At 68.7% G+C, this 18,990-nt stretch overlaps 1 protein-coding gene across 1 annotated transcript; it reads right to left on the reverse strand.

Moving 5' to 3' along the window:
• Positions 1–426: 426 nt before the first annotated feature.
• On the reverse strand, positions 427–18,460 carry BGN (biglycan). Its single transcript, XM_045000588.1, has 8 exons — positions 18,198–18,460; positions 11,103–11,350; positions 10,674–10,786; positions 9,042–9,255; positions 6,710–6,820; positions 6,321–6,414; positions 3,869–4,007; positions 427–2,787 (listed from the first exon to the last, which is right to left on the reverse strand). The coding sequence occupies exons 1-8, from the start codon at positions 18,434–18,436 to the stop codon at positions 2,590–2,592; spliced, it is 1,356 nt and encodes a 451-aa protein (XP_044856523.1). The 5' UTR covers positions 18,437–18,460; the 3' UTR covers positions 427–2,589.
• Between the last annotated feature and the right edge of the window lie 530 nt (positions 18,461–18,990).

The following is an 18,990-nucleotide window of genomic DNA, read 5'->3' on the forward strand; positions in this document are numbered from 1 at the left end:
CCCAGCACCCCGGCCCCCCATACTGGAAAAGTGGGGAGCTGGATGCCCTGCCCCATTCCCCGCCCCCCTGAGCCAGCCAGTCCCTGCCCTGGGCTGGGTGGGAGCCAGCGCCCCCCAGAGGGGACAGGCCCCTGCCCCATTCCCCGCCCCCCTGAGCCAGCCAGTCCCTGCCCTGGGCTGGGTGGGAGCCAGCGCCCCCCAGAGGGGACAGGCCCCTGCCCCATTCCCCGCCCCCCTGAGCCAGCCAGTCCCTGCCCTGGGGCTGGGTGGGAGCCGGCGCCCCCCAGAGGGGACAGGCCCCTGCCCCATTCCCCGCCCCCCTGAGCCAGCCAGTCCCCAGCCTCAGGCCGGATCGGGGCCAGCGCCCCCCAGAGGGGACAGGCCCCTGCCCCGCTCCCGCAGCCCCCCACACGCCACTCAGGGGGCGCAGCTGAACCCAACGCTAACTTTTATTAGCCGCCGTTCTCGGCGTTTCTATTGCACACGACGTTACACACCCAGTCACAACCGTGGGGGGGTCCTCGGCTCGCAGGTCGGGGTGCCCGGGGGTCCTGGTGCCAGGGGCGCAGTGGAAATCCAGGGCTTGGGGGTTGGGCACCAAGAGGGTGGCATGAACTCTGAGGGTGGTGGGGAGCTGCTAGGCGTACCCAGCAGGATCGTCCCTGGCCAGTGAGCCCCCCGCCGTGGGGGGGTGCACTCTCCCCATTGCCTGGCAGGGTCCTGGCCCCCCTGTGCCCCCATCCCACCAAATCTTGGCTGCAGCGGGAGGGAATCGGGTCTTGCAAGCACCGGCGCGTTTCAAGGAGCATGGCTGGAGCGGGGCCCCGGACGTGCATTTCGGGAACAAGAAGGAGGCGGCAGCAAACTTGTGCAAAGCGGGAAATTTCAGGCCCCCGCCCCCGAGGGGCTTCAGAGATGCAGGGCTGCACATTCTGATGGCTTGCGAGATTGGTACAGAGCTTCCAAGGAGTTGTGCACACGCGTGTCGGACAACGTAGCGGGAAATATTTGCACTAATTAGTGTAAAATGGAGCGCGCTTTGTATGCAAAATGTTTGCCACTTGGGGTCGGGAGATTTTTGCAACAGTTTTGCACGATTTTGTCATGTCTTTTCCACAGTTTTGTCTTTGCAAAATTTTCACAAGTCGTTATGCACATTTTGCACGATCTTCGGCCACGTTTTGCAATATTTTCAGTGATCGTTGGCAAATTTTGTCTAGAATTTTCATGATGACTTTTTCTCGTAAATTGTTACAGATTGTGTTTGATATTTCGTTTTCAAAAAGTTTTCAGTTTTCTTCTTGCCTTTTGGGGGGGTGTGCCATTTTGTGCATATGTTTGAGTTTTTCATGCACATTTCCAAATATTTTTAAAATAAATGTTTGCAATTTTCTCTGTGACTTTCTTGCATTTTATCGCCAATTTAATAACTTGTTTTTGCAAAACTGCCATGCGTTTTCATACAAATGTATTAAAGATTTTTTTCAAAATATTTGCCATTTTCTGCATGACAGCATTAGCAATTTTTTCCTTTTTCATGCAAATCGATACATTTTCTTTTGCAAATTTCCCAATGACTTTTTTGCAAAATACTTTTGTACTATAATGCAAATTTTAATTTTTGGGGGGTAAAATGTTCTTGGATTTTCATTCAAAATTATGGGATGATTTTGTTGTTGTTGTTGCAAAGCTCATGCATGTCTGTGCAATTGTTTTACAAATTGTCTTGCAACATTTTTGCACTTTTCTTCATGACTTTCTTTTTTTTCCATCTTTTCTTACATTTTCATGCAAATGTGGCAAGAAGTTTCTTGCACATTTTTTACAGTTTCTTCCATGACGCTCTTAGGGCAAAACATTCATGCAAACGTGTTTCCAAAAAAAGGTGCAAAAGGTGGGGCTGGGCTTTGAGGCTTCGGGTTCCAACCTCGGTGCCCTTTCTCGCCGATGTGCAAAGAAGTCAGCCAGCAAAATTCTCCTGCAGGCTCATGCAAGCTGCCGGCGAAGATTTTGGGGGTTTTGTTGCCACAATTGTTACAAATTTTCTCCACTCCCCCCCCCCCCCCGCAACATTTTCTCCCTGATGGTTTCAAGATTCCCTTTGTAGATGTGTTTGCAATTCTCTTGCGAGATTTTGTCACCTTTAGGGGCCTTCCCGCCCCCCAGTTGCACAATCCTAACCTGTTTGGGGCCAAACCGCAACCTTCCCGCCCTGTTGTCATGATGTGGGGGGCAAACGGTCCCGGGGGGGTTGGGGGAGGGGTAGGCAAACTTTCCAAGGATTGGCAGTAAGATCCCAGTGGCCCCGATCCTGCCGACGCTGGGGCACGTGCTTTGAAGCTACATAGCAGGGGCCCCACCTGCCCCCCGACCCTCCGTGGGTTACCGAGTCGCTGCCAGCGGGGACAATGCAGAACCGGGGGCCGCTGCTGCGGGGAGCAGCTGCCCTAGATCTGCTCCCCACGGCACGGAGCCCCCCCAGCACAGCAGGTAACGGGGCCCAGCGCTGGACCCAACAGGCCTCCGGTTTCCCTGCACCCCCAGCCCCCCTGCTGCCCCCTGCCCCCCGCCCCCCCCTCCCCGGCCCACTCATTTCTTGTAGTTGCCGAACTGGATGGCCAGGCGGTCGGTGACGCAGCGGAAGGCGGCCGGCTGCACCTCCCAGTAGGGCACCGGGTTCCCGAAGAGGCTGATGCCGTTGTAATAGGCTCGCTTCACCCCGAAGCCCACGGGGCAGAAATCGTTCACCCCCACCTGAGCGATGTCATTGGCGTGCAGGTACACCACCTGGGGGGAGGGGGGTCAGCGAGAGCCCGTCACCCCCCAGCCCCCCAACCCACCCCCCCGAACCCTCACATTCCCCCCAACCCCCCAACCCAACCCCCCGGAACCCTCACATTCCCCCCAGCCCCCCAACCCAACCCCCCCAGAACCCTCACATTCCCCCCCAGCCCCCCAACCCCCCAACCCAACCCCCCCAGAACCCTCACATTCCCCCCAGTCCCCCAACCCCCCAACCCAACCCCCCAGAACCCTCACATTCCCCCCAGCCCCCCAACCCCCCAACCCAACCCCCCCGAACCCTCAGATTCCCCCCCAGCCCCCAACCCCCCAACCCAACCCCCCGAACCCTCACTTTCCCCCCAGGCCCCCAACCCCCCAAACCAACCCCCCCGAACCCTCACATTCCCCCCAGCCCCCCAACCCCCCAACCCAACCCTCCCGAACCCTCAGATTCCCCCCCAGCCCCCCAACCCCCCAACCCAACCCCCCCCTAACCCTCACTTTCCCCCCAGCCCCCCAACCCCCAACCCAACCCCCCCGAACCCTCACATTCCCCCCAGCTCCCCAACCCCCCAACCCAACCCCCCCAGAAACCTCACATTCCCCCCCAGCCCCCCAACCCAACCCCCCCAGAACCCTCACATTCCCCCCCAGCCCCCCAACCCCCCAACCCAACCCCCCCAGAACCCTCACATTCCCCCCCTGCCCCCGAACACCCCACCCCACCCCCCCCAGACCCCTCCCATTTCCCCAGAGCCCCCCAACCCCCCAACCCAACCCCCCCAGAACCCTCAGATTCCCCCCCAGCCCCCCAACCCCCCAACCCAACCCCCCAGAACCCTCAGATGCCCCCCCAGCCCCCCCACAGCTCAGAGCTCACACCAGAACCCCCCAACACCCCCCTGGGGGAGGGAGAGGGGGGGCTGAACGCAGACAGCCCCCTGAAGCCCCCAAGCCCCCCATCAGAGGGAGCCGAGAACGGGGTTCATGGGGGGCTCCCCCAGTCTTGTGCGAAGGGAGGGGCAGATTTTCCCATCAGCCCCCTGCCCCCATTGCCCCCCCCGGGGCCCAGCCCCCCCCGCACCTGCAGGAAGCGGAGGCCGGGCAGCCCGGCGGGCACGCGGGGGAGCCGGTTGTGGTCGAGGTGCAGCTCCCGGAGCGCCGGGACGAAGGCCAAGCTCCCGTTCTCGATCATCCGGATGGCGTTGTGCCCGAGCCCCAGCCTGCGGAGAGCGGGAGATGCAGGGACAGAGCGGCGGGGGCTGGGCGGGGGTGAGGTATCTATGGGGTGGGGTATCTAGGGGGTGGGGTATCTATGGGGCGGGGGTTGGGCAGGGGGAGAGGTATCTATGGGGCGGGGGATGGGCAGGGGGTGAGGTATGAAGGGGGGGGGGTATCTAGGGGGCGGGGGCTGGGCAGGGGGTGGGGTATCTTGGGGGGGGGTTATCTTTGGGGCGGGGGTTGGGCAGGGGGTGAGGTATCTATGGGGTGGGGTATCTATGGGGCGGGGGCTGGGCAGGGGGTGAGGTATCTATGGGGTGGGGTATCTAGGGGGCGGGGGCTGGGCAGGGGGTGGGGTATCTAGGGGGTGGGGTATCTATGGGGCGGGGGAGGGGCAGTGGGGGAGGTATCTGGGGGGGGGGGTATGTGTGGGGCGGGGGCTGGGCAGGGGGTGGGGTACCAGTGGTGCGCGGGCTAGGCAGGGGGTGGGGTATCTATGGGGCGGGTGCTGGGCAGAGGGGTGGGGTATCTATGGGGTGGAGGCTGGGCAGGGGGTGGGGTATCTATGGGGTGGGGGCTGGGCAGGGGGTGGGGTATCCAGGGGGTGGGGTATCTATGGGGCGGGGGCTGGGCAGGGGGTGGGGTATCTAGGGGGTGGGGTATCTAGGGGGCGGGGCCGGGCAAGAGGGGTGGGGTATCTAGGGGGAGGGCTACCTGGGGGGCGGGGGCTGGGCAGGGGGTGGGGTATCTATGGGGCAGGGGCTGGGCAGGGGGTGGGGTATCTAGGGGGTGGGGTATGTATGGGGCAAGGGCTGGGCAGGGGGTGGGGTCTCGGGGGGGTGGGGTCTCTGTGGGGGGGGGGCTGGGCAGGGGGTGGGGTATCTAGGGGGTGGGGTATCTATGGGGCAGGGGCTGGGCAGGGGGTGGGGTATCTAGGGGGTGGGATATCTGTGGGGCGGGGGCTGGGCAGGGGGTGGGGTATCTATGGGGTGGGGGCTGGGCAGGGGGTGGGGTATCTAGGGGGTGGGGTATCTATGGGGTGGGGGCTGGGCAGAGGGGGGGGGTATCTGGGGGGGGGGATATCTGTGGGGCGGGGGCTGGGCAGGGGGTGGGGTATCTATGGGGTGGGGGCTGGGCAGGGGGTGGGGTATCTAGGGGGTGGGGTATCTATGGGGTGGGGGCTGGGCAGGGGGTGGGGTATCCAGGGGGTGGGGTATCTATGGGGTGGGGGCTGGGCAGGGGGTGGGGTATCTAGGGGGTGGGGTATCTATGGGGTGGGGGCTGGGCAGAGGGGTGGGGTATCTAGGGGGTGGGATATCTGTGGGGCGGGGCTGGGCAGGGGATGGGGTATCCAGGGGGTGGGATATCTGTGGGCAGGGGCAGTCGGGGGCAGGGGTAGTCGGCGGCAGTGGGGGGCAGTCGGGGGACGGGGCAGTCGGGGGGCAGGGGCAGTGGGGGGCAGTTGGGGGCAGTCGGGGGCAGGGGCAGTGGGGGGCAGTGGGGGGCAGGGGGCAGTCGGGGTGTGATGGAGCAGGGACTGTCTGTGTGGGTGGTAGGTGGGAGCCAGGTCTGCAGCTGTAACATGAGCCTGGCCTGGGGGAGGGGAGGTCTCACCTCTGGCTGGGGCTAGACACAGGGAAGTGGGGAGTGGAGGGAGTTGGTTTTTTGGGAGCTTGGTGGTGGGTTTCAGGGGATCCTAGGCTGGGATCCAAGCACCCTGAACCCCCCAGAAAGGCCAGGTTGAGGGGTCCTGGCTCTGAACACAAGCTGGGCTGTATCCTGTGTTCCTGTTGTTCAATAAACCTTCTGTTTTACTGGCTGGCTGAGAGTCACTGTGGGTCCAGGCAGAGGGGTGCAGGGCCGGACTCCCCCACACTCCGTGACACGGGGGGCAGGGGCAGTCGGGGGATGGGGCACTTTGGGGGCAGTCGGGGGGCAGTCGGGGGACAGGGGCAGTTGGGGGCCAGTTGGGGGACAGGGGCAGTCGGGGGGCAGTCGGGGGACAGGGGCAGTCGGGGGATGGGGCACGTAGGGGGCAGTCGGGGGGCAGTCGGGGGACAGGGGCAGTTGGGGGCCAGTTGGGGGACAGGGGCAGTCGGGGGGCAGGGGCAGTCGGGGGGCAGTTGGGGGACAGGGGCAGTCGGGGGACGGGGCAGTCGGGGGGCAGTCGGGGGACAGGGGCAGTCGGGGGGCAGTCGGGGGCAGTCGGGGGATGGGGCAGTCGGGGGGCTGGGGCAGTCGGGGGGCAGTCGGGGGGCAGGGGCCAGTTGGGGGACGGGGCAGTCGGGGGGCAGTGGGGGGCTGGGGGCGCTTACCGGCTCAGCCTCCCGTAGCGGATCAGATCCTCCAGCTCAATGGCCTGGATTTTGTTGTGATCCAGGTACAGCTCGTTCAGGGTCTCGGGCAGGTCTGGGGGGCAGAGAAGGGGGGGCAGCGGGGCCCCCCGGTGCCGGGGGGGCTGGGAGCCGGGGGCAGGTTACATGCAGGGCAGACTCAGGAGGATCCCAGGGGTGTGGGGGGAGCTGGGTTCGATCGGGGGGGATATTGTGGGGGGGGAGCGGGGTGCAGTGGGGCTCTGATGCCCTGACCTGAGGGGTCCCAGTGCTCCAGGGAGTGGGATCAGGGGGTCCCAGACATGGGAAGGGGCAGGCTGGGGGGGTGGGGGAAGACCAGGGGGCGGGGGGGGCGGCGGGGGGGCGGTTACCTTTGGGGACACCCGTCAGTTTGGCCTCTGAGATGCGCAGATAATTGAGCTTCAGGCCGTCAAAGGCGCCGGGTTCGAATCCGCTGTTCTCCAGGGGGTTGCCCCCCATCTCTGGGGGCAGAGGGACCGGAGTCACCCACAGCTCCTCCACCCGGGGGCACTCTCCCCCGGCAGTCAGGGGTGGGCACTGGGGGGTGGGCAGCGGGGCAGGGGGCACCCATGATCAGGGTTGGGCGGGATGCCGGGGTGATGGGCCCCTGGCAGGCGGGATGCCGGGGCAATGGGCTGGCAGCTGGGATGCCGGGGAAGCTGGGCCCCTGGCAGGCGGGATGCCGGGGCGATGGGCTGGCAGGCGGGTTGCCGGGGAAGCTGGGCCCCTGGCAGGCGGGATGCCGGGGCGATGGGCCCCTGGCAGGCGGGTTGCCGGGGAAGCTGGGCCCCTAGCAGGCGGGATGCCGGGGATGCTGGGCCCCTGGCAGGCGGGATGCCGGGGCGATGGGCTGGCAGGCGGGATGCCGGGGCGATGGGCGGCTGGCAGGCGGGATGCCGGGGCGATGGGCCCCTGGCAGGCGGGTTGCCGGGGATGCTGGGCCCCTGGCAGGCGGGATGCCGGGGCGATGGGCGGCTGGCAGGCGGGATGCCGGGGCGATGGGCCCCTAGCAGGCGGGATGCCGGGGCGATGGGCTGGCAGCTGGGATGCCGGGGAAGCTGGGCCCCTGGCAGGCGGGATGCCGGGGCGATGGGCGGCTGGCAGGCGGGATGCCGGGGCGATGGGCTGGCAGCTGGGATGCCGGGGAAGCTGGGCCCCTGGCAGGCGGGATGCCGGGGCGATGGGCGGCTGGCAGGCGGGATGCCGGGGCGATGGGCCCCTAGCAGGCGGGATGCCGGGGCGATGGGCCCCTGGCAGGCGGGTTGCCGGGGAAGCTGGGCCCCTGGCAGGCGGGATGCCGGGGCGATGGGCCCCTGGCAGGCGGGATGCCGGGGAAGCTGGGCCCCTGGCAGGCGGGATGCCGGGGTGATGGGCCCCTAGCAGGCGGGATGCTGGGGGCGATGGGACCCTGGCAGGCGGGATGCCGGGGCGATGGGCTGGCAGGCGGGATGCCAGGGAAGCTGGGCCCCTGGCAGGGGGGATGCCGGGGTGATGGGCCCCTGGCAGGCGGGATGCCGGGGAAGCTGGGCCCCTGGCAGGTGGGATGCCGGGGCGATGGGCCCCTGGCAGGCGGGATGCCGGGGCGATGGGCCCCTGGCAGGCGGGATGCCGGGGAAGCTGGGTGTGATGGAGTAGGAAGCATAGACTGCCTGTGCGGGGGAGGAGAAAGCCAGAGGTTTAGGTGAGATGCAGGAATTCAAAGGGTGAGCTGAGATGGGCCCGGGGGAGGGGAGGTGACACCTCTGGCCAGGGGAGACAAAGGAAGGAGGCGGAGGAGAGAGGAGGGGCCAGAGAGGACTGGGAGATGGAAGTTGGCTGAAGAAGAGAGGGGAGGCAGGGAGACCGAGCTCTGATCCCCGCAGGGGCTGTGAGGCCCCAAGATGGAGATACCCGGGGGAACCCGGTTATCTGTGCCTGCAAGACCTGTCCTGGCCTGTGTCCTGTCGTCTAAATAAACCTTCTGCTTTACTGGCTGGCCGAGAGTCCTGGTGAATCGGCAGGGAGGCTGGGGGTGCAGGGCCTGACTCCCCCACACTCCGTGACACTGGGCCCCTGGCAGGCGGGATGCCGGGGTGATGGGCCCCTGGCAGGCGGGATGCCGGGGAAGCTGGGCCCCTGGCAGGTGGGATGCCGGGGCGATGGGCCCCTAGTAGGCGGGATGCCGGGGAAGCTGGGCCCCTGGCAGGTGGGATGCCGGGGCGATGGGCCCCTGGCAGGCGGGATGCCGGGGCGATGGGCCCCTAGCAGGCGGGATGCCTGGGGCGCTGGGCCCCTGGCAGGCGGGATGCCGGGGCGATGGGCCCCTGGCAGGCGGGATGCCGGGGTGATGGGCTGGCAGGCGGGATGCCGGGGCGATGGGCTGGCAGGCAGGATGCCGGGGCGATGGGCCCCTGGCAGGTGGGATGCCGGGGCGATGGGCCCCTAGCAGGCGGGATGCCGGGGCGCTGGGCCCCTGGCAGCCGGGATGCCGGGGCGATGGGCTGGCAGGCGGGATGCCGGGGCGATGGGCCCCTGGCAGGCGGGATGCCGGGGCGCTGGGCCCCTGGCAGCCGGGATGCCGGGGCGCTGGGCCCCTAGCAGGCAGGATGCCGGGGCGCTGGGCCCCTGGCAGCCGGGATGCCGGGGCGATGGGCCCCTGGCAGGCAGGATGCCGGGGCGATGGGCCCGGCGTCCCTGTCTCACCGATGCAGTTCATGTTGGCGAGCCCCTTGAAGACGTCCTTGGGCACCTTGCGGATCTTGTTGTCGTGGATGCGCAGCTCGACCAGGGAGGGCGGCAGGTTGGCCGGGATCTCGCCCAGCAGGTTCTTGGAGATGTAGAGTTTCTGCAGCCGGTGCAGGGGGCTGAAGGCCTTTTCGTGCACCCGCGAGATCTTGTTGTTCACCAGGACCAGGGCCTGCAGGCGGAGACGCACAAGGGTCAGGAAGCCAGCAGGAGGCTGCAGTACCGGCCTCTACCCGCAGGGGGCGCTGTAAGGCTCAAGGAGTGCTATGGGGGGCAGGGAAGAGGTGCGGGGGGGCATAGAGGAGGCAGGACAGGGATGCAGGGGGCACCGTGGGCCCAGGATGTGGGCACAGGGGGCGCTGCAGGGCTGGGCTGTGGGGAAGGCAAGGGGCGCTGTGGAGGCCAGAAGGTGCTGTGGGGCAGGGTGCGCTGTCCATGCCAGGGGGCCCTGTGGGGCAGGGCAGGGGGCCCTGTGGGGCAGGGTGCACTGTCCATGCCAGGGGGCCCTGTGGGGGCAGGGCAGGGGGCCCTGTGGGGCAGGGTGCACTGTCCATGCCAGGGGGCACTGGGGGGCAGGGCAGGGGGCCCTGTGGGGCAGGGTGCGCTGTCCATGCCAGGGGGCACTGTGGGGCAGGGCAGGGGGCCCTGTGGGGCAGGGTGCGCTGTCCATGCCAGGGGGCCCTGTGGGGCAGGGCAGGGGGCCCTGTGGGGCAGGGTGCGCTGTCCATGCCAGAGGGCACTGTGGGGCAGGGCAGGGGGCCCTGTGGGGCAGGGTGCGCTGTCCATGCCAGGGGGCACTGTGGGGCAGGGCAGGGGGCCCTGTGGGGCAGGGTGCGCTGTCCATGCCAGGGGGCACTGTGGGGCAGGGGGCCCTGTGGGGCAGGGTGCGCTGTCCATGCCAGGGGGCACTGTGGGGCAGGGCAGGGGGCCCTGTGGGGCAGGGTGCGCTGTCCATGCCAGGGGGCACTGGGGGGCAGGGCAGGGGGCCCTGTGGGGCAGGGTGCGCTGTCCATGCCAGGGGGCACTGTGGGGCAGGGCAGGGGGCCCTGTGGGGCAGGGTGCGCTGTCCATGCCAGGGGGCACTGTGGGGCAGGGGGCCCTGTGGGGCAGGGTGCGCTGTCCTTGCCAGGGGGCACTGTGGGGCAGGGCAGGAGGCCCTGTGGGGCAGGGTGCGCTGTCCATGCCAGGGGGCACTGTGGGGCAGGGCAGGGGGCCCTGTGGGGCAGGGTGCGCTGTCCATGCCAGGGGGCACTGTGGGGCAGGGCAGGGGGCCCTGTGGGGCAGGGTGCGCTGTCCATGCCAGGGGGCACTGTGGGGCAGGGTGCGCTGTCCATGCCAGGGGGCACTGGGGGGCAGGGCAGGGGGCCCTGTGGAGCAGGGTGCGCTGTCCATGCCAGGGGGCACTGGGGGCAGGGCAGGGGGTCTGGGGGGCAGGGTGCGCTGTCCATGCCCGGGGGCACTGTGGGGCTGGGGGCGCTGTCCGTGCCAGGGGGCTGCTCTGGGGCAGGGCAGGGGGCGCTGTGGAGTAGGGGGCACTGTCCGTGCCAGGGGGCGCTGTGGGGCAGGGCCGTGGGGCGTTGCGGGACGCACGTAGAGGTGATGCAGCCCCTTGAAGTCGTCCCGCCGCAGCTCCGTGATCTGGTTGTTCTGCAGATCCAGCAGCTTCGTGTCGGGGGCGATTTCCTTGGGCACCGTTCTCAGGCCTGGGGGAAGAGATGGGGCAGGGGGCGGGTGAGACAGGGGCACCGGGAAACCCAAATTCCCCCCCCCCAAAACTGGGATTCAGAGACACCCCTGCAGGGGAGAGACTCACAGTCCATATACTGACCCCACTCCCCTCCCAGAGCCGGGAGAGAACCCAGGAGTCCTGGCTCCCCGCCCCCCCTGCTCTAACCACCAGCCCCCACTCCCCTCCCAGAGCTGGGGGGAGAACCCAGGAGTCCTGGCCCCCAGCCCCCCCGCTCTAAGCACCAGACACCCCCCCACTCCTGGGACAGGGACCCCAGCGTCCGGGCGTACCCAGGTCAGAGCACTGCACCACCCGCAGGTGGCAGTGGCAGCCGAACGGGCACAGGCCCCCGTAGGTGGTGACGACGTCCTCGAAGTCAGGGACCCCCGAGGTGGGGAAGACGCCCGAGGCCTCCTCGTCGTTCTGCAGGGCCGGGCCCTCGTCCATGGAGAAATCCCAGAAGGCCGTTTGCTCGAAGGGCAGGGCCCCCGCCAGGCCTAGCAGGGCCGCCAGGAGCAGCACACGCAACATCGTGGGGCTGGAGGCCAGAGGGGAGAATGGGGTTAGGGGGAGCATGGGGGCAGGGGCCAGTTAGCTGGGGACCCCTCGCCCGGTGCTGACATGCGGCTGGCTCTGGGGTGGGGCAGGGGCTGGTTATCTGGGGACCCCTCGCCCAGTGCTGACATGCGGCTGGCTCTGGGGTGGGGCAGGGGGCTGGTTTCCAGGGACCCCTCGGCCGGCGCCGGGCTGTGGCTGGCTCTGGGGTGGGGCAGGGGCTGGTTATCCGGGGACCCCTCGCCCGGTGCTGACATGCGGCTGGCTCTGGGGTGGGGCAGGGGCGTGTTATCTGGGGACCCCTCGCCCAGTGCTGACATGCGGCTGGCTCTGGGGTGGGGCAGGGGGCTGGTTCCCTGGGACCCCTCGGCCGGCGCCGGGCTGTGGCTGGCTCTGGGGTGGGGCAGGGGCTGGTTATCCGGGGACCCCTCGCCCGGTGCTGACATGCGGCTGGCTCTGGGGTGGGGCAGGGGCTGGTTATCTGGGGACCCCTCGCCCGGTGCTGACATGCGGCTGGCTCTGGGGTGGGGCAGGGGGCTGGTTTCCAGGGACCCCTCGGCCGGCGCCGGGCTGCGGCTGGCTCTGGGGTCGGGGGGGGCAGCTCCGTGGGGCCCTGTGCCCAGCATGCGAAGGGTCTTGGGGGAGCAGGGAGCTGGTTTCCAGGGACCCCTCGGCCGGCGCCGGGCTGCGGCTGGCTCTGGGGTGGGGCAGGGGGCTGGTGTCCGGGGACCCCTCGGCCGGCGCCGGGCTGCGGCTGGCTCTGGGGTGGGGCAGGGGGCTGGTTTCCGGGGACCCCTCGGCCGGCGCCGGGCTGCGGCTGGCTCTGGGGTGGGGCCGGGGGCTGGTTTCCGGGGACCCCTCGGCCGGCGCCGGGCTGCGGCTGGCTCTGGGGTGGGGCAGGGGGCTGGTTTCCGGGGACCCCTCGGCCGGCGCCGGGCTGCGGCTGGCTCTGGGGTGGGGCAGGGGGCTGGTTTCCGGGGACCCCTCGGCCGGCGCCGGGCTGCGGCTGGCTCTGGGGTGGGGCAGGGGGCTGGTTTCCGGGGACCCCTCGGCCGGCGCCGGGCTGCGGCTGGCTCTGGGGTGGGGCAGGGGGCTGGTTTCCGGGGACCCCTCGGCCGGCGCCGGGCTGCGGCTGGCTCTGGGGTGGGGCAGGGGGCTGGTGTCCGGGGACCCCTCGGCCGGCGCCGGGCTGCGGCTGGCTCTGGGGTGGGGCAGGGGGCTGGTGTCCGGGGACCCCTCGGCCGGCGCCGGGCTGCGGCTGGCTCTGGGGTGGGGCAGGGGGCTGGTTTCCGGGGACCCCTCGGCCGGCGCCGGGCTGCGGCTGGCTCTGGGGTGGGGCAGGGGGCTGGTTTCTGGGGACCCCTCAGCCGGCGCCGGGCTGCGGCTGGCTCTGCGGTCGGGGGGGGCGGCTCCGTGGGGCCCCCACCCAGCACACGAAGGGTCTGGGGGGAGCCAGGGCTCAGGGCCGGGCCGTGACCCCACCGCAGTGGCCAGGATAAAATAAGCTCGACAATGACAGGCTGGGCTGGGGCCACAATTAGAGACTCGCGAGGGACCAGCCCCGAGCGCCTGAGCCAGGGGGCGGGAGCTGAGATTGCTCTAAACAGCCGGGGGAGGGGGAGGGGTGCTATAGGGGGTGCAGAGACCAGAGCCCCCCAGAAATCTTCACCAGCATCCCCAGCGCAAGTCCCCCATCCTGGTAGCCCAGCCAGCTCTGAGAGGGGAGGGTGCGGTCAGAGCAAGGGGCCTGGGAGCCAGGACTCCTGGGTTCTCTCCCGGCTCTGGGAGGGGAGTGGGGGCTGGTGGTTAGAGCAGGGGGGCCTGGGAGCCAGGACTCCTGGGTTCTCTCCCGGCTCTGGGAGGGGAGTGGGGGCTGGTGGGTTAGAGCAGGGGGGGCGGGGAGCCAGGACTCCTGGGTTCTCTCCCGGCTCTGGGAGGGGAGTGGGGGCTGGGGGGGTCAGAGCAGGGGGGCTGGGAGCCAGGACTCCTGGGTTCTGTCCTGAGGAGTGGGGTTCAGCCCCCACCATTCTGTGCCTCAGTTTCCCCCATGATGAAGTGGGAACGTTCTTAATGTTTTCTCTGAATACTGTGTGGGTGCCTCAGTTTCCCCTCTGCAGTGCTCAAGGCTCTAGGTGGTGAGATAAGGGAGAGGCCAGAGGAGGGGCCGGGGGGGCGGAGGCCTGGCCAGTTGGGGACTTTGCCCAAGATGGACTTTGCTGAAAGTCCCTGATTCCTGTCGGCTCAGAACCCGTCTGTGTTCCTGGCTGGCTGGGGGGGGTGCAGACCCCCGACACCCCCATGCGCCGGGACCCCCCGTCTGGGCTGCCTGCAGTTACCTTGGGAAGGGAGCTGGGCACGACGCCACCTGCCCATTGCGTCGCTTTTCCCGTCCCCCCCCGGCTGCCGAGGGGCTCCCGGGCTGGGTGACCGGGGGGGACACGCAGCCCCGGGAAGGCCACATTAGAGCAAAGCAGAGACAGAGCCCCCCACCGAGCCCCCCGCAGCACAGAGCCCCCCACCGAGCCCCCTGCCCCCCGCAGCACAGAGCCCCCCGCCGAGCCCCCCGCCCCGCGCAGCACAGAGCCCCCCCGCTGAGCCCCCCGCAGCACAGAGCCCCCCACCGAGCCCCCCGCAGCACAGAGCCCCCCCGCTGAGCCCCCGCCCCCCGCAGCACAGAGCCCCCCCGCTGAGCCCCCCGCAGCACAGAGCCCCCCCGCCGAGCCCCCGCCCCCCGCAGCACAGAGCCCCCCCGCCGAGCCCCCCGCAGCACAGAGCCCCCCCGCCAAGCCCCCCGCTGAGCCCCCTGCAGCACAGAGCCCCTTGCCGAGCCCCCCGCCGAGCCCCCTGCCCCCCTGCCGAGCCCCCTGCCCCCCACAGCACAGAGCCCCCCCGCTGAGCCCCCCACCCCCCGCAGCACAGAGCCCCCCCCCGCCGAGTCTCAAGCCTCCCGCAGCACAGAGCCCCAATGGGGGCAGGGCTGGGTTCTGATCTCAGCTCCCCAGAGTCAAACCGGAGTCACTCCTGATTGCAAGGGAGGCAGGGCTGGGTTCTGATCTCAGCTCCCCAGAGTCAAACCGGAGTCACTCCTGATTGCAAGGGAGGCAGGGCCGGGTTCTGATCTCAGCTCCCCAGAGTCAAACCGGAGTCACTCCTGATTGCAAGGGAGGCAGGACCAGGTTCTGATCTCAGCTCCCCCAGAGTCAAACCGGAGTCACTCCTGATTGCAAGGGGGGCTGGGCTGGTTCTGCTCCTCTGTACATCCAGATGATCCTATCTCAGTCCAGCAGCTCCAGCCAGGAGTCAGGCCTGGCCCCAGCTCCTGCTCCGGGGATGCAGCCAGGAATTGCAGCCGGCTGCAGTCCCGGCCAACCCCCCGCGCCCCCCCGGTGCCCACAATAGAGCCTTTGTCCCCGCAGCCGGGCGGGTTTGCGCTCAGCGGCCGGAGCGGAATGAGGGGTCCCGCCCTGGGGTTTGGAGCCGGCGTGGGGCTGGGCCCATGGGGCAGACCACAGAGTTACTGCCACATCCTCGCCAGGCTAACGGCCGGGGGGGGGAGACGGGGCTGTGCCCACGAGGGGGGGGGGCGGCGTCCATCTGGCCCCAGGGTGGGGGTCGGGGAGGGTCACTCAACTGACTGCAGGGGGTCAAGGCTGGATCCTGCTTTCAATAGCAGAACCCAGGAGTCCTGGCTCCCCGCCCCCCCTGCTCTAACCACCAGCCCCCACTCCCCTCCCAGAGCCGGGAGAGAACCCAGGAGTCCTGGTTCCCAGCCCCCCTCCCCTCCCAGAGCCGGGGAGAGAACCCAGGGGTCCTGGCTCCCAGTCCCCTTCCCCTCCCAGAGCCGGGGAGAGAACCCAGGAGTCCTGGCTCCCAGCCCCCCTCCCCTCCCAGAGCCGGGAGAGAACCCAGGAGTCCTGGCTCCCAGCCCCCCTCCCCTCCCAGAGCTGGGGAGAGAACCCAGGCGTCCTGGCTCCCAGCCCCCCTCCCCTCCCAGAGCCGGGGAGAGAACCCAGGCGTCCTGGCTCCCAGTCCCCTTCCCCTCCCAGAGCCGGGGAGAGAACCCAGGCGTCCTGGCTCCCAGCGCCCCTCCCCACCCAGAGCTGGGGAGAGAACCCAGGCGTCCTGGCTCCCAGCGCCCCTCCCCTCCCAGAGCAGGGGAGAGAACCCAGGCGTCCTGGCTCCCAGCCCCCCTCCCCTCCCCGAGCCGGGGAGAGAACCCAGGCGTCCTGGCTCCCAGCGCCCCTCCCCTCCCAGAGCTGGGGAGAGAACCCAGGCGTCCTGGCTCCCAGCCCCCCTCCCCTCCCAGAGCCGGGGAGAGAACCCAGGCGTCCTGGCTCCCAGCCCCCCTCCCCTCCCAGAGCCGGGGAGAGAACCCAGGCGTCCTGGCTGCAGAGCACTCGCTCTCCTCAGTCCCTTCTCTTCCCCCACCCCCATGTCCAGGGAACAGCTGAGAGCCCCCTCTGCTGGTCACCGCACCAGGCGCTGCTCAGACCCCCCCCCCCCCCCGCCTGAGATCAGGGCCCCGTCGGGAGCTGAACGGACAAACGGGGGGTCACCGGCCGCAAGCACCATGGGACTGGGCCAAGGAGCCTGGGACGGCGCCGGGCAGGGAACCCAGGCGTCCCGAGCGCCGGGGCAGCGCCGGGGAGGGAACCCAGGCGTCCTGAGCGCTGGGATGGCGCCGGGGAGGGAACCCAGGCGTCCCGAGCGCCGGGGCGGCGCCGGGGAGGGAACCCAGGCGTCCCGAGCGCCGGGGTGGCACTGGGGAGGGAACCCAGGCGTCCTGGATCGGCAGCAGAGAGCAGATTCATCCTGGGCTCAGCTCCGGGCACAGGGCCAGGGCTGACGGGCCAGCAGATGCCACCTCACCAGCCCTTCTGCCAAGGGACGACCTATCTGCCCAGGGTGGGGGTGGGTCTCCTGGGGGTGCCCCAGGGTGGGGATCCTTGGGCTTGTCTATAGCAGTTGGGAAAGGGATGGAGCAGCAGGGAACCCAGGAGTCCGGGAGTGCCCAGCCCACGGGCTGCCTGGGAACACTCCTCAGCACAAGCCCTTCCAGGACTCTGGGAGGGGAGTGGGGGCTGGTGGGGCGGGGCTGGGAGCCAGGACTCCTGGGTTCTCTCCCGGCTCTGGGAGGGGAGTGGGGGCTGGTGGGTTAGAGCAGGGGGGGCTGGGAGCCCGGACTCCTGGGTTCTCTCCCTGGCTCTGGGAGGGGAGTGGGGGCTGGTGGGTCAGAGCAGGGGGGGGCTGGGAGCCAGGACTCCTGGGTTCTCTCCCCGGCTCTGGGAGGGGATTGGGGGCTGGTGGGGGGGGTCTGGGAGCCAGGACTCCTGGGTTCTCTCCCGGCTCTGGGAGGGGAGCTGCTGGGTCAGAGCAGGGGGGGCTGGGAGCCCAGACGCCTGGGTTCTCTCCCTGGCTCTGGGCGGGGAGCGGGGGCTGGGAGCCAGGACTCCTGGGTTCTCTCCCGGCTCTGGGAGGGGAGTGGGGGCTGGGAGCCAGGGCTCCTGGGTTCTCTCTCACCTCTGGGAGGGGGGTGGGGGCTGGTGGTTAGAACAGGTGGGGCTGGGAGCCAGGACTCCTGGGTTCTCTCCCGGCTCTGGGAGGGGAGCAGGGGCTGGTGGGTCAGAGCAGGGGGCCGGGAGCCCAGACGCCTGGGTTCTGTGCTGGGGGGGGGACTCCGGATGCATCTGGGACGCGATCCGCCCCATGCGGTCCAGAAAGCCTCAGTCCAAGACAGCTTGTTCGCCGGCTGGGAATCCCTCCCGCGCCAGGGCCAGAGGAAAAACCGACAGATCCTGTTTTCCATCCCCTCGGCGCCTGCCAAGCCGAGCTGGGAGCGCAGAACATGGGGCGCAGAGGGGAACATACCACCCCAGGGCAACAGCGCAAGCCCCAGGAGTCCGGGAGCCCCCCTGCACTGAGGCTACAGCCCCCCCCCAAAAGCCCAGAACCCAGGAAACCAGCACCAGGGAATTCCCCCGTGAACGGGGGCTGAGCTCCCAGAACAACAGAACCCAGGAGTCCCGAGTCCTGACGCTGGAGGAGACTTGCCCACTGGATTGAGGCTGCCCCCCCCCCAAATAAAACAGAACCCAGGAGTCCGCACATAGAACAGAGCCCAGGAGTCCTGGAGGCTGATGCAGGGGGAATTCTGCCCCCACCCCAGCATGGGCTGTGCCCCCCCAGAACCCAGGAGTCCGGGGAAGCTCTGTCTGTTTTGGGACAGGTGAGGAGCCCCCCCCCACATGCATAGAAAAGAACCCAGGAGTCCGGGGAAGCTCTGTCTGTTTTGGGACAGGTGAGGAGCCCCCCCCCCTCCCCCGCACATAGAACAGAGCCCAGGAGTCCTGGAGGCTGATGCAGGGGGAATTCTGCCCCCCAGAACCCAGGAGTCCTGGAAGCTGATGCAGGGGGAATTCTGCCCCCCAGAACCCAGGAGTCCTGGAGGCTGATGCAGGGGGAATTCTGCCCCCCAGAACCCAGGAGTCCTGGAGGCTGATGCAGGGGGAATTCTGCCCCCCAGAACCCAGGAGTCCTGGAGGCTGATGCAGGGGGAATTCTGCCCCCACCCCAGCATGGGCTGTGCCCCCCCAGAACCCAGGAGTCCGGGGAAGCTCTGTCTGTTTTGGGACAGGTGAGGAGCCCCCCCCCCAACATAGAACAGAACCCAGGAGTCCTGGAGGCTGATGCAGGGGGAATTCTGCCCCCCAGAACCCAGGAGTCCTGGAGGCTGATGCAGGGGGAATTCTGCCCCCCAGAACCCAGGAGTCCGGTGAGCTGATGCGGGGGGGTCTATCTGCCCCCCCGCCCCGCCAGCGCCAGCGCCCTACCTGTGGGGGGATTCGGGGCAATGCGCAGGCCAGGAGCAGCACAGGACAGTCCGGGCGGCGCCGTGGGTCTGGCTGGGTGGATTCACGCGCTGGGAGCTGGATGCCGGACGCTCACACGCACACACAAGCCAGGCCCACATCTGGATCCCATCAGCCACCTGCCAAAAAGCCAGAGGCCGGGAAAGACAAACCCACCCGCAGATGGGGGGGCGGATTCTAAGCCCCATTTGGGGCAGCATGGGGGGGTGAGGAGCTGGGAGGGGAACCTTGTACCTAGGGTGTGGGGGAGGGATGGAGGGGGCATGGACAGATGGATGGGGGGATGGACAGAGGGATGGAGGCGCAGGGGGATGGAGGGGGGATGGGCAGATGGATGGGGGATGGACAGAGGGATGGGGGGATGGACAGAGGGATGGAGGCGCAGGGGGATGGAGGGGGGATGGGCAGATGGATGGGGGATGGACAGAGGGATGGGGGGATGGACAGAGGGATGGAGGCGCAGGGGGATGGAGGGGGGATGGGCAGATGGATGGGGGATGGACAGAGGGATGGGGGGATGGATGGAGGCACAGGGGGATGGACGGACGGATGGAGGTTGGACAGAGGGATGGAGGCGCAGGGGGATGGACGGACGGATGGGGGGTGGGGGATGGACGGACGGATGGGGGGTGGGGGATGGACGGACGGATGGAGGGCAGGGGGGATGGATAGATGGATGGTGGTCCCAGAAGTGGAGTGGGGTCTGGAGGGTTATAGCAGGTGAGGGGCTGGGAGCCAGGACTCCTGGGTTCTT

Source organism: Mauremys mutica, unplaced genomic scaffold, assembly GCF_020497125.1.
Source record: "Mauremys mutica isolate MM-2020 ecotype Southern unplaced genomic scaffold, ASM2049712v1 000503F_np12_obj, whole genome shotgun sequence".
In the NCBI taxonomy this organism is placed as follows: Eukaryota; Metazoa; Chordata; order Testudines; family Geoemydidae; genus Mauremys; species Mauremys mutica.

Bases quoted from the DNA above. Each gene is read 5' to 3' on its own strand.
- BGN (XM_045000588.1), bottom strand. From the start codon at position 18,436: ATGCTGCCCCAAATGGGGCTTAGAATCCGCCCCCCCATCTGCGGGTGG. The intron at 9,256-10,673 runs GTGCGTCCCGCA...CTCCGCCTGCAG, and splicing joins AGGGGCTGCATCACCTCTAC to GCCCTGGTCCTGGTGAACAA. The intron at 6,821-9,041 runs GTGAGACAGGGA...CTCTGCCCCCAG, and splicing joins CGCCAACATGAACTGCATCG to AGATGGGGGGCAACCCCCTG.